Raw genomic sequence first — 15,241 nt, 5'->3', positions numbered from 1 at the left:
GATCTGCACACCATCTACGCCTGTGTTGAAATATCACACGAACCCCCCATAAATGTGTACAATTACAATCCTTACACATTAATTATTAAAAGGCAATAAATGAAATGTAAAATTTAAAAAGATACAAACATTACAAAAATGAACGCTCATAGCAACATCACTTAAAACACTCAAAAGTAAAAACCAACTCAAATGTCCATGATTATTTGGTTAAAAAAGTGAGCTGTCTATACAATTGGATATTATTTGGCAATAAAAATAAAGTACCAAATATGATACAATGGGGGAGAATCTTGAAAATATTAAGTTAAAGGAAGCTAGACACTGCACAAACATGGGCAGCAACTGAATTATCAAAACAGCTATCAAGATCTGAAAAATGTGTAATTCGGATGTCACAATCAAAAATGAAAATTAAATAGAGGACATAAATAGAAAATTTTCTAATTTAACCATCATTGCATAACATCGTCCCTTCACCAGGGAAATGGGGAAAAGACCAACCAATTGGACATTGCACAGAAATAAAATGAGTTTTCTGGGAAATAAGTTAATATTCTTTGATAGTTGAAACAAAGACATGAATATAGGCAACATGTCAGGGATTTTGCTCAAGGCTGGTGCTCTACCCCTTGAGCCATATATCCACTTTTGGATTTTTGCCAGTTAACTGGAGATAAGAATTTCACAAACTTTACTGCCCTGGCTGGCTTCAAACTGAGATCCACAGATCTCAGCCTCTTGAGTAGCTAGAATTATAGGCATAAGCTACTAACAACTGTCCTTCTCCTCTTCCTCTTCTTCCTCCTCCTCCTCTTCCTTCTTTATATCATTATCATAATCATCATCATCTTCTTCTATTATAACAGTTTGAAGATGACCTGATAAAATTTCATCATAAAATATGTTTTAATTCTAAAACTAATTCAAAAGAAAAGTATAATGGGCCATCAATGACTCCAAGATATTTATAGTTCTACCTATATAACTATATTGAGAAAGATGAATTAATTAATTGACTCAAAGGTAAAAGAAAATGTTCAAAGTCTTCTATTAGGTCATTTATTGTAAACCACACTTATATCTTTCAGCCTTTCCCCTCTACTTAGCCTAATAGCTAATCTCACAAAATAATACGGATTAAGACAAAGATCTTTAGGAATGTACATATCAGCTAGGTTATAGTACTCACAAGAAACATCATCAGATTATGTAATGGAAAAAATTGGTGAAACTCAGAAATTTATATAGCATTAAAGCAAAAGTTGGATGCTTCAAACTTAAATTAATTTGATTAATAAAGACAAATGCAGGAGAAAATAGATACAAATGCACAGAGACACATTACAAAAAGAGAACAGAAGTTATTACAGAGTACCATAAATATGGCAATAAATCTTCAAATCAATTAAGGAGAAAGATTAGAAAACAGACAGCCACATTCTAAAATTCAGGGAAGGAAAAAAATAGTATGTGCCTGTCAATATTCATTTAATTATAGAGAAGTATTGAATGGAGTGAATTCTACAATTTGCAGCCAATAGGCTGGAATTCAGGGTATTCTTCACTTCTGAATTGTTTCTGAGAAGGAGCTAGGTAAGGTTGGATGAATTCATAAGGAGAGAAAGCTGGCCATATAGACACTTAACAGACAGACTAAAACAATATGCTTATGTATAAAAATCACAAGAATAAGATAATCAGCTGTCTATCAAAGTTTTATATGGAAAGGGCTTTATTTTTATAAAAAAACAAATCATTTGAAACAGGAAAATATTTCAAAGATAATGTGATAATGCATGTGTACTAGGCATTGGATAGAAGAGACAAGAGAATCTGCCTTGGTTATCTGGGATGACACCAGAAGTGATCAATCAAATTTTAATCACCTGGAAAAGTATGGGCACTATGAAATACCAACATGGTTTTCTGAATAGCAAATCATGCCAGACCCATTAAATCGTGTCCCGTGATAACAGTGCAGGTCACAGAGATAAGGAAAAATGAGAGTGATGATCCAGCTTGTTTTCAAGAGGTCTTAGAATCTTCTCTTTGTCACATTTTCACTGACAAACTCAGGGATATGTGACCTTAGCCACATTATTTTTAGGTGAATGGATGCATAACATGCTTAGATGTTCATCTGAAGGACAATCAAGGCCTCAACTTTTACCTGAACTAATATTTCGATACAGCTCCTACACACTGGCCCAAGAAATTATATCTAACTAACTCCAATTAGATAACTTGCAATAAGTAATTTGAAATGTGATCAACTCCTCACATAATTATAAATCAACTTAGAATAAGTAGGAGACATGTATTATGGAGATGATATAACAATACAAAGTAGATGCTGGGAAGAAATTTTTTCTTAATAACATAAAAATCAGCAATATGATGCTACTGTGAAACTTGAAAACACGTTCCCAGAAATTCTTAAAAGAAGTACACCATGGTAGGACCTGAAAAATGTATTTTTGTTTCTCTTGTTCTAGAAAATCAAAATTATGAAAATACTTGCCTCCTAGTTAACATTGCCATACTCTTTTAAGTGAATTTAGAGATAAGATTTTTATATTGTTTTCAATGACTCTTTTACATTACTTTTTTTGTGGGGGGTGGGGGGTCTGGTCGTGGAGCCTGAACTCTCGGCCTGGGCGCTGTCCCTCAGCTCTTCAGCTAAAGGCTAGCACTCTACCACTTAGGCCACAGGATCACTTCCGTCTTGTTTTCTTTTTGCTTATGTGGTGCTGAGGAATCGAACCCAGGGCCTCATGCATGCAAGGCAAGCACTCTACCACTGAGCCACCTTCCCAGCCCCTTTTACATTACTTTTGTAGTTAGGGGAATTCAATCCATATTTTAAAGACAGGTTAAAAAACAGAAAGAAAGGAACTATAAAAGCTCTTCCTCTCAAAAGTGATTCAGAGATACCACTGTTACACATATACCTGAAAGAATAAGTCAGGATATAATGCTGGCAGTTGGGGGAGGTATAGGTAATAGGATCAGGCTCTGAGGCCAATCTCAGCAAAAAACTATGAGTCTGGCTATGAAAAGTCGCTAAAGCAAAAACTGCTAGAGGTATGGATCAAGTGGGAGAGTGACTGCCTATTAGCTTGAGAGCCTGAATTAAATTCCCAGGATCACCAAAAAAAAACAAGGTGCTTCCTCACTAGGTTTAGTTGCTTGCTTATTCACACTGTAATGTCATGGCCATCACAGAATATTTATAATTGAATTTTTTTTACTGTTGAATGTTTTCATATTTAAATAAATACGATGACACATAGTATATGATTGACAAGTCAGGCAGGTTCATGAAAATGATGTAAGAGAAGCTGAGCAATGGTTAAAAAAACAAAACATGGTTTCAGTCCAAGAAGTGAATCCTAGTAGTGAAAATCTAGGCTTGAATCCTAACAATGTCTCCTGCTATAAAAAAAAGTGGCCTACAGGTACAGCACAGTACTTTCTGTGGGCTGAATTTTGTCACTCTCCATTCAAAACTCAGGCTGAAACCTCACCTTTGTAGTTTAGAATGTGACTCTGTTTGAAGAAAAGGTCTTCATGGAGGTAATTAAATTTGAATAAGATCATTAGGATGGAGTCTATGATGATGGCTGTCCTCATAAGAAGAAGAAATTTGGACAAACATATACAGAGAAAAGACAATAAAATAACATGATGATAGGCCAGCCATGTACAAGCCAAAGACGTGGGCCCAGAACCGATCCTTTCAAGAAGAACTTAGATGGTATTAGCACTGGTAATCACCTCAGAACTTAGATGGTATTAGCATTGCTAATCACCATTCTCACCTGCAGAGGGGTGAGACAATAACTTCTGTTATTTAACCTATCTAATCTAGGGCTGGGATGTAGCTCAGTGGCAAAGCACTTGCCTAGCAAGTGCAACATCCTGGGTTTGATCCCCAGTACTAAAACAAACAAACAAACAAAAACAACAGAACACTAATTAACAGCACTTTATTATAGCTGCCCTAGAAAACAAAAACATACAGTACCTTAGTTTTCAAAAGGATAAAAAGAAATATTCCTGATTGTTTCTCTCATGAATAAAGCAACTAAGATGACCACTGACTGACCATTTTCATTACCACATAACTGCCACATAAGAAAGCTGGCATTTTAATTTCCTTGTTCTTATTTCCCTTGTTTATATCACAGAAGATATAATGAAACAAATACACAGTGCAATGAAGAGAGATGTATGAAAGAAATATATAGAAAGAAAGAGAGAGCGATAAAATGGAGGGAAAGTAAATCTCTGGAGGGGGAAAAAGGAAAATTTTGTCAGATTCCATTTAACAGCAGAGAGTAACAAGGACTAATTGAGTGATGAATCAGTAGCAGTGCCCTAGATGAGCAGAAAAAGGCATTGATGTATTCTCTAGGTTCATTTGGTCAGAACTGTCACAACATGTCTACCTCTGTATGTCCATGTGAACCTGTAGTCTATGCAGTATTCTTGTTACAACTGTTTTGACAATATTAACAGTCAAGGTTATCATGAAGTCATACACAAAATTATGTTGTTCACTGTTGTTATTTTTTATTTCCTTTTTTTTTCTTTTTCTTTCTGACACATCATTGTAGAAAACATATGTAGGGTCAATTCATGCTGAATAGTTATTAGAAACCATGATAACAAAAGTCATTACACTGCAGTTCGGTTTTGACAGTAAAATTTCTGCAACATTATCACAAATCCTCGTGCATTAGTGCAATGATCCTTACGATAGTTTCATATTAGAATCAAAAGATTGCTGTAGCATGCTTGATACAAAAAGTCAAGCAAGCCAGATTCTTTTCTGCTTTTACAGATTACATTTTGGCTCTTTTTCTATGTATAGCAGGCAGATAGTAGCTTTCTAAACACATACTTTCTTCAAAAACCTATGAGTGCATCATCTATATCTTTCTTTAAAATGAGAAAAGGTCCTTAAAAGTACACTCACATGCTGATACCCACCATCAAAGGCAGTAGTTTTAAATCTATTTCTAGATGAGACGCAATGTCACAAAATTCTAAACACTATAATATCCAGCACATTGTTATTAGTCTTATTTTCAGAGACACATTTTTTCAAGTCAGTGTTTATTTTGGTGGCACGGTGCATAATTTAAAAAGAATATTTGCCACATTCAAGATTACTGAACTACAAGAGCTGTGACAAACATCATTCAGCTGACAAGAGCAAAATACTTGAAATGTCTACCTGAACTCAATATTGCATCCCTGTTATATTTTTTAACTCCTAAAAGGCCAGACTATACAGTTAAGATTGCTTATGTATTTTTGATGCAACATAAGTTTATGCATGACCCATTTCAAGTAAAGGAAAGATAATGTAACTTAGGAAGGAAGCAGCGCCTTGTGAAAGAGTCAAGTCAAGCCAAACATCAAGTTCCATCTGCCTTGGTAGGAGAATTGGGTTTAAATAGGTGATCATGAAATGAGAAGAACTAGAGCACATTTCAGTTACATGTAAAATACTTTTTCTCATAATTGGGAGATAGGTAAAATCATACTTAGGTGAATGTCATTGAAATGATTCTGGGGGTCACTATGTTATTACTAGAGGTAAAAAATAAAAAACTTTGGAAAATATCAGCCATTCCCTAAGGTATGTGATATTGTACATATTAAACATTCTTAACTTTCAGCACATAGTAACATCTTAAAATAATAATAAAAAAGTAATGAATTAGCTAAAGTGAACTTGTTCTTAGAGATAGGAAAGGGAAAATTAATAGCTAAATCTTTTTCTTTTTTATCTTTTCATTTTCAGTACTGAGAATTAAAGCCAGGAAGTTGTACATGCTAGATAAGCACATTGGCATTGAGCTACATCCCAGTCCAATAGCTAAACCTTTTAATCATGGCTTATTAGTTTATTATTAATAATTATTTATATCAATCGAGCTGTTGTTTTTAAGTCATTAGTTAACAATAACAAATATCAATGTATTTAGGTATTTAGATTTAACAAACTCCTACTGTGGGATCAACTTCACCCCTAGAGTGGCTTCTTTGCTATGGTCCAGATGAGTTCACAACAGAATATAAATAATGAACTTAATACCAGTTTTGGGTTTCATTCTGTCTCTCTGTATGTGTACTAACCAACTTATGAATTGTGCTGATTAATCTCATTTATAACATTGTAATAATAAACATAACTAAAATATATAGTACTTACATGTACTAAATACATTTTTAACAGATTTCCATATACTAAGATAGATATCTGGAAAACTATCTAAAAAGGTTCTGCTGCTATTATTTTATAGATGAGAAACACAAAATTTTAGCTTATGAGTGACCAAACAGGATTCCTACCCAGATCATTGGGCTCCATGCTACATCATACTGTCTGCTTTTAACCAAATTTTTGGTGAAAATAACTTTGTACACATATTCTACTAATATTCTCCAGGTGGAATATGGTATGCATCTCTTATGATTCTTACTATGTATCAAAGCTTCTACCTGGAGAGCTTTTCAAAGCATAATATAATTAGTGAACGTGCAAAATTCAGTTCTTTTCAAAACTAAGTATAATCATTCTAAAATATCATGTGGAAAGCTGCTGCACAACAGTGTTGTCCTACTGTTTCTATTTATATTTCTTAGATTATCAACTACTTTTTAGAACTTTAAATATTCATTCAATACAAAACATACAAAAGCAGTACTGACTTGCAGATATTTTTGGAGAAATGATCTTTTAAGTGATTTAGAATAAAAATATCAAGTCCACATAAGTTGTAGATATTCAAAATATTTACTGTAATTTTAAACTTTCAGATATTTTACAGTTTGTGTCAGAAAAGCCTGTAGTTTTTTTTGTTTGTTTGTTTGGTTTAGGATTTCTTTCTTTTCCATACATTGACAAAACCTTTTTGTATACCAAGAGCTGAAGACTACCTTCATTTATGTTTCTATTCAACCCTTCATACATCTGTATTTATGAGCCTAGCACTCTTTGTACTTTTTAAACATGTAGTATAGGCCCTGTGCCATTTTGCTTAAAATGTCTTGTCTCCATTTATTTACATCTCTCATTTTATACAATAACTTGCTTTACACTTTAGAACTTCTTTCTAGGCTTTCAATGTGTTAGTCTCAAAGTGTGTGTCAGTGTGTATATGTGTGTGTGTGTGTGGTGGGGGACGGAGTCATGGGGTTTGAATTCAGGGGCTGGGTGCTGTCCCTGAGCTTTTGACTCAAGGCTAGTGACCTATCATTTTTATGCACAGCTCCACTTCCAGTTTTCTGGTGGTCAATTGGAGAGAAGAGTCCAGCTGAATTTCCTGCCTGGACTGGCTTCAAACCTCAAGCTAGGATTATAAATGTGAGCTACTGGTGTCCTGCTGGTCCAAACTTTCTATCACCATTATGTGGAACAGTTGTCCTAACTTATTCTGAAACTATATGAAAAGGCCAAACTCCTCCAAATGAAAGTATTCATTATTTCCATGACATGCATTTTTTCATTGTCTGCTCCATCTATAAAATATTATAGATTTTCATAAAAAGTTTAGTGACAAATTTAATATTTGCGTATCTAGAAACGTTCTTTGTCATTTTAGGTACTGTGAGTGGTATTAGTTTCTGGGGGGGGGGTCCAGTCGTGGGCCTGAACTCTGGCCTGGGCGCTGTCCCTCAGCTCTTCAGCTCAAGGCTAGCGCTCTACCACTTGAGCCACAGCGCCACTTCCGTTTTTTTTCTTTTTGCTTATGTGGTGCTGAGGAATCGAACCCAGGGCCTCATGCATGCAAGGCAAGAGCTCTACCACTGAGCCACCTTCCCAGCCCTGAGTGGTATTAGTAGTACAAGAATTACATTAATTAATGGGAAGGGATGGGAAGGGAAAAGAAAGGAGGAGGCTACAAAGGTTGATAAGAAATGTATTCATTATCTTGCCTATGTAATTGTAACCCCCTCTGGACAGTATTTTCACAATGAAAAAAAAAGAATTACATTAATTAATCTTTCTTAACTCACATGTCCTTTTTAATTCTATCTTATGCCTAGTCATACCTATGTGCTTACACTTGAGTGTGGGATGTGTGTGTGTGTGTGTGTGTGTGTGTGTGTGTGTGTGCGCGCGCGCGCGCGTATGCACGTGCTGGTCCAGAGGCTCCAACTAAGGACCCTGGGCAGTGTCCCTGGGCTTTTTTGCTCAAGGTTAGAAGCCTACCACTTAAACCACATCTCCCCTTCTGGCCTGTGTGTGTGTGTGTGTGTGTGTGTGTGTGTGTGTGTGTGTGTGTGTGTGTGTGTGTAATTGGAGATAAGAATCTCATGTACTTTCCTGCCTGGGCTGGCTTCAGACTGAGATTCTCAGGTCTCACAGACTTTTATGCCTCAGCTGGCTTCAAACTGCAGTCTTTTGAATCTCAATATTTTGAGTAGCTAGGATTATAGGCAAGAGCCACTGGCTCTCAACTTGGCTGGTAAGTTTTTAGATAGTCTTGCAAACTTTTATTTTTGGGATAGCCTCAAATCATGTCCTTCTGATCTTAGCCTGTTGGGTAGCTAGGATTACAGGTGTTTTCTATTGATGAAATATTTTATATACATGTGATATATGTGTTATATATCAATAATCCTACTAGGAAGATGAAATATTCCCTACTTTCATAACCCCTGTAGGATTATATAAGTTTTTCCATAGATATTCTGCCCTATCTTCAGTAAATGGAATTCAAAAGGAAGAATAGGTGACTTAACATAGTGTACAAATATGGATCTTCCATGTTGTATGTGATTCAAACAGATATTTTAACAAATGATTATAAGCTATAGCTCTGTATATTTGGACAAAGATGATTACAGAAGTAGTTAAAAGCCATGTAGTAGATAAGTTAAGTAGAAAATATGTCTATCAGAGGAAGTATATACAATGCACAATTTACTTGATTTATTATACTTTTTGAAAATTTTTATGAGATTACCAAATATTATTTTATTTTATATCTGAACAATGTCATTTTAAAGGACAATATTGTAGTTATATATGGGTTCCAGTGAATGTAATCTATTAATTGGAAAATATTCCTAGCTTTATTGTTTCAGCTTTATTACAGGCAATTCAAAAATGTGTTTTTAAGCTGCATAATAGCAGAATCTCATAAATGTTCTTTTAACATAAAGATTTCTCCTATTGTATATATAGTCTATATTTTCCAAGTTCAATATCATAAATATTCAATTGATTGTAACTGATTTCATAAGAAGAAAAGGTTCTAGAGATAATAAGAAATTCAAGATGAATAGAGTTAACAGACCTAGGGAAATGTGATTTCTCAGTGTTTTTAATATTGAAATATACTTTAAATCTTGGAAGAGGATCAGGGATACTGTCTCACCAAGTATAGATAGATGATAGATTGATAGATGGGTAGATAGATGAGAGATAGATAGATAGAGAGAGAGAGAGATAGACGTATGCAGGCTGTCCTGCACAATTAAGGATATTAGCAACATCTTTGTTCCACTAGATTCTGGGAGCAAGAAACTACAAATATTTCTAAATACTATCCAGATATCCAGATATACATTGGGGAATAAAATATAACCTTTGTGAGATCCACAAAATAGATGGAAAATATATACAGATGAAATATAGATTTGAAAATTTTACCTTGACAGGGATCCATTATCATCAAACTCAATAAATAACTTTTAATATGTTGCTGACATCAAAACCTGCTCATTGATATGCAACTCCACCAGAAGAATCTGTTTTCAAAGTTGCATGATAGGTACATAAATCTATAGTCCCCTCAAGACTGGACCTTAGCTGAAAAAAATCATTTGATTTGAGTTATACTTCTCTAAAAACATTATCCAGAAATAAAGTTTAGGCATTTCTCATTGAGACTTGGGTGGCAGAAATAAAAGGATTGACTACTAGCTGTCTACTGTTAGTCCATATGTATCACAAAAGGTTGTAGAGGAGAACTTTTCAGAGAAAGGGATGGTAGGAATTTAATAGAAGCTTCTCAAGTCTAGAAACTCTTTAGAGGAAACAAGTAAGCATGCATGTATGTTTCCTGTGAATAGCAGCCAAAGAAATGCTAGTGTTGTATATAAGTTTGTATTATGGAGAGATTGCATATGTGCAGACATGTGCACAAATATTTGTGTCCTAAGAAATAAATGTCTTAAACCAAAACGACTGGAAAATTTTATAATTTTCTTATGATAGAAATAAATTTATGTCTTTACTTAGACAACCACTGGGAAATCACCATCCAAAGCAGAATTTTAATATATGCCAGAGAACAAACATCAGGGGAAACACATATAAATCTGGAAACTAAAGCTACTTTCACATTCCTCTTGAAAGATAATTATATTATTGCTAGAATTGACCATCTCCTGTCTAAGTCCATCCAAGGTGAGTATCAGAAGAAACTGCATTTGAAAAATGATGAAAGAAGGAAGAAATGTAAGAAAAATCTACAAATGATTTTAGTTTTTGAGAGTTGGCAATGGGAATTTCACTCAACAAGACCCAGCCATATAAATTCAACTGCAAAATCACATGATTCTTCTAAGGGTGGCAAGGACAAGGGTCGCTGAAGGTCTTTAATTCTCTGTTATTTCAGGAAAGAATTCCCCCCTCCTCTTTAGGTACGTAGTCTTCAGCCATGAGGCTGAGATAGGACAGCATACTCCTGGGTATACTGCAGCATCAACAGCAGTATGATGTGAGTCATATTTTATTTAAAATAATTTAAAGAATGAGTTCTGTGAGGCCTCAACATGTCTGAATGTGCAAGACGGCTTAATTAATATAGTATTAAGGTTATACAATAGATGGATGTAGTTAAACTTGTCATCACAAATTTTGATGCATTCAATCGCATTTGTACTTGTGTGGTCTTCTGTCACATTTAACCTTGTTTCCATGTCTTCTACTGAGGATCATAACAGCAATTATGGACAATATTTCCAGGATTATGGAGGAACATTAAAAGGAGAATATTTGTGAACCAGGTACTCCTGATTCATGCTTGGGCAGGAAAGTCCAAGACACTTATCTCCAATCAACCATCAAAAAGTTGTAAGCTAAATTGTGGCTCATGTGGTAGAGTGAAAATGGTTTTTCTCCTTCAGCAAAAATACTATGGGAGAGCACAGTGGTCCTGAGTTCAGCACATACATACAATGTACACACACACACGGTACTTGCAAATTTCATGGTACACAATGTAGACACCTGGATATGCTTAAGTGTTTGATAAATATTGCTTGGTTCCTAAATTTTTATTTCCCTAGTTTAAAGTCACTTGGATTTGGAGCAGGAAAGGGTTAACTTCCCAACTGACTCATAAAAAGAATTAAAAAAAATCTTTAAACTAGTTTTGGAAGACCAACAGACCACATCAACATTTGCATGCAGGTTTAACTTACCATTTGTTGTGGGTCCAAGAATTGCAGGTGAAATTAAAAGCAAATGTTTGATGATTTCACCAAAATATTCATGAATATTTTAAAGGGAATACATAAAATACATTGACAATTTCCTTATGAGAATGTCTATATCCACATAGAGGTAAAACCTGGCTTCAAGATTATTTTTTCCTTTGTTCCTTTCTAGTTTTTAATTTTGACATATGAGAAGTTTTAGATTGGATTCTATTCCATCGTTACCCATGAACAGGGAAAATTTTACATAATTGCTTTTACTTCTATCTGATTCTTAGAGGGGAAAATACTTTCTGCTGCAAATATTCAAAATGCAGGGAAGTATCAAGGAAACACAGGAGATAAAGCAGACATAACATTGTCAATGAGAGGAATGCTACAATGTTCCAACACTTGAAACATCTGTGTATAAAAATCATGATGAGGGAAGGAGATACTATTTTTCACTCATCATATTCTTCCATCAAGCTTTCCTGGCCTAAAATTAAAATACAACCATGTATAATTTGTGCAAAGAGACTTATACCACCTAAGAATTACAATTACTAAAATGTCTTTATTTATCACACCTAACTAATTCAGGTTCAGAAGCACCAAAGCTAATCAAGAAAAAAAAAGACATTCAAAAATCCTAAAGTGTATGTCAACTATTTTATTTGACAAGGGAATTCGACAAGGGAATCTGCGATCAAAGAATGCTTTTACCTATCCCAAACTGAAACCTATGTATATCAGAGAGGCTGCACTATCAACCCTATGGGCTAAAATAGTAAAGGTTTTCTCATTTTTTGATGGCCAAATTCCATCCTGTAAGCAGTGCATTAGACGCTAATGACATACGATTTCTCACTGACAGATTTAACAGCATCAATAAGGCCTCTCTGTCCATTGCAGCAAATTGATCCTACATGACACTGACAAGGGCAGCTTGCACTTAATGACCTCCATTGCTGAAGGATGGAGATGAAAAATGACTAGAAGTCCAAATAAATCTTTAGAAGTTTCCCTGAAACAGGTGTGCCCCAAGTGATTCGTCTGGGGAATCACAAACACAAACCTCATCTCCTAACACTCGCCGCTGCCTGCCATGCCAGATCTCACTCCGTGCACCTTGCAACAGGGCTTGCTTTTATTCATGCAATGGGAGTAAAACTAAAGGAAGATTGTGTTAGGATTCTTTCTGGAAAGGCATGAGTCTCCAATATTTACTCAGCTATTTAATATATTTATCCTTTGCCATCAAAGAACTATACTGAGCACATAGACACTTTTTATTGCTAGTCCTGGGGCTTGAACTCAGGGCCTAGGCACTGTCCCTGAGCTTCTTTTGCTCAAGGCTAGCACTCTACCATTTCAGCCACAGTGCCATTTCCAGCTTTTTTTTTTTTTATGTGGTACTGAGGAATCTAACTCAGGGCTCCATGCATGCTAGGCAAGCACTCTACCACTAAGCCACATTTCCAACCCTAGACACTTGTTCTTTATTCTCCCCTTGATTTGAAAATAAAATAGAGAATAAGAATGGATGATTTTCCCTTTTGCAATTTTCAGCAGCACATAGGACCTTTATGGTCCCATCAGAAATGCCAACTACATGAAATGATTTAATAAATACTCCACAGACACATTCTTTCCTTGAATCTTACACACTTATTTGAAGATACTAAGATTTGGGCAGGATGGATGTATGTTCAATTCTTCCTTAAGTATTTTATTTCATTTTTTGATCTGCTTTCTCATATTATTTCAGTACACATTTGTTAAATGAAAGATACATCCTTCTTCTACTCAGTGTAGTTGGAAGCTCTCTCATTTGAGTAGGTAGAGGAGAAATGGAGTTGAATTTATAAGCAGCATATGGGTGAGTGAAATAATTACATCCAGTTACATAATAATCCTTCATATTTAAAGCAAATAATTATGAATGTCTCTTTTATTCCTTACCAATTAACCTGTGAGGTCACTCTGACTTCTTAGGTGAGAAAACTAGTCTCTTACACTGTAGATGAGAAAGGTAAGACTGGAAAGGGTTAACTAACTTGCCAATCAACTAGATTGATAGAGGTGCTGGGGAGACAAGGGGCATGGCAATTAAAAGCAAGTACTTGAGAAATGGCAGATTAGACATTGTCTATGTCTCAGACATTTCTCTCAAGATTCAATTTTGAAAACCTTACTGAAATAGACCAAAAAAACTCTTTACAAAAAGAAAACATGCCTTTGTTTTGGTGGTATAAGGGTACTCAACATATTGAAGACTCTCCAAAATGATATATTTTTTTTTTACTTTTTTGTGATACATGTATCAAATAAATCATTTTTTTAAAAAAAGAAAGAAAGAAAGGAAGGAAGGAAGGAAGGGAGAAAGAAAGAAAGAAAGAAAGAAAGAAAGAAAGAAAGAAAGAAAGAAAGAAAGAAAGAAAGAAAGAAAGAAAGAAAGAAAGAAAAGAAAGAAAGAAAGAAAGAAAGAAGGAAGGAAGGAAGGAAGAAAGGAAGAAGGAAGAAAGGAAGAAAGAAAGGAAAACCAATACCTGCTTTTTGTCACTAACTGACTCATAGAGTGGTAGCTGCCTGGTGAATAGATTGAAGAAAGCATCCTTTTCCTCTAAGTAAATTGTCTGAGTCTTTTGATATTCTTGAGCTAAACGGTAGTTTTCTTTCAGCAAATCATCCTGTTTTTTCTAGAAGATAAGCATATACAGTTAAAGTCATTTACATGTGTTTCCAACATTTGCATTATTTGAATTAGCTAAAAAAAATCTAACATAGACTGTAGAAAAACAAACAAACCATGTTTTCTCTGACACCAATATCCCTGCCTTGGATTTACTCATTTTCAGTCTTGGTGCACTTTTCTTTTTATTCCATTTCATGTGATTTCTCAGAGTGTATCTGTCTGTTTCATTTCCTTCTTCCCTTGCCTTTGGTCTCTCCTGGGAGTTTGGCCACCTCTGTTCAACATCAGTGATCTTCTTCTGGTTTCCCATTCTGTTTTCCTTTCCTTCCCTTTCCCCCACTCATGCTCAAATAGAACACACTTCTATGCTTAGAACTGGATCACTGACAACTTCAGAATATTGGCATTCACACACTCAAAGGATAGGAGGAAAGTATGAAAGAAAACAGTTGTGAACATTTAGAGGTACCAAAGCTATTATGTCAATAGTTACATTGTTTTATATTTTGTATTTGGGGATTTTAAAACCTAACACTATCCTCCATGACTAAATACATGTTTGCCAAATCTAATACAAACCCCTTAGAAAATAACTGCACCACTGCCCATTGACATACTGGGACTATCTGTAATTTTAAGTTAGATGCATGAGTTTAGTTAAGTTAATAACTTCTTTCCCAGGTTTCTTTTACAGAAAACATTGTCTGCTTTGAAAGACAGAGAAATTTGAAAAACTTAGAAAAATAACTTACTTGAATTACTTTGATAGCAATTTATATTAATGACTTCTTCAAAATTAATTCTAAGTAAAAACACATGAAAAACTTAACCCCCTGTAATGTTATCCACAGTGGTAATAAACTCATAGACTCAGATTAAAAGCATAACGATAATTTAATTACTAAATACAAAAATGACCATTGTGTACCTGTGAAGATGTGAAAGTTGACATTACATCAAACCTTTAGTATAAGTTGTTAAAAAATATATACGTGGTACCGAGAGTGCACATAATAAATGTAATTCAGCAAAAAATTGCCTTTACAAATATTTCCACATTTATATGTGTGAACATTTAGTAAGGTCAGCAAA

The 15,241-nt window shown here is 34.8% G+C and overlaps 1 protein-coding gene across 3 annotated transcripts in view; it reads right to left on the bottom strand.

Annotated features, from left to right (window-relative positions):
* The window catches only part of Ccdc178 (coiled-coil domain containing 178), a 306,788-nt gene that overhangs the window by 75,572 nt on the left and 215,975 nt on the right, over positions 1-15,241 (bottom strand). For 2 of the 3 annotated variants that reach the window (XM_070029363.1, XM_070029365.1), the window contains one exon: positions 14,004-14,153. The exons of the other annotated variant lie outside the window; for it this stretch is intronic. In XM_070029363.1, the coding sequence (XP_069885464.1) occupies positions 14,004-14,153 (150 nt within the window). The remainder of the gene's footprint in view (positions 1-14,003; positions 14,154-15,241) is intronic. 3 annotated transcript variants of the gene reach the window in all.

The sequence above is a fragment of the Dipodomys merriami genome, unplaced genomic scaffold (genome assembly GCF_024711535.1).
Source record: "Dipodomys merriami isolate MVZ:Mamm:240054 unplaced genomic scaffold, mDipMer1.0.p SCAF_2, whole genome shotgun sequence".
Lineage (NCBI taxonomy): Eukaryota > Metazoa > Chordata > Mammalia > Rodentia > Heteromyidae > Dipodomys > Dipodomys merriami.
This window is presented reverse-complemented; position numbering and strand designations above follow the sequence as displayed.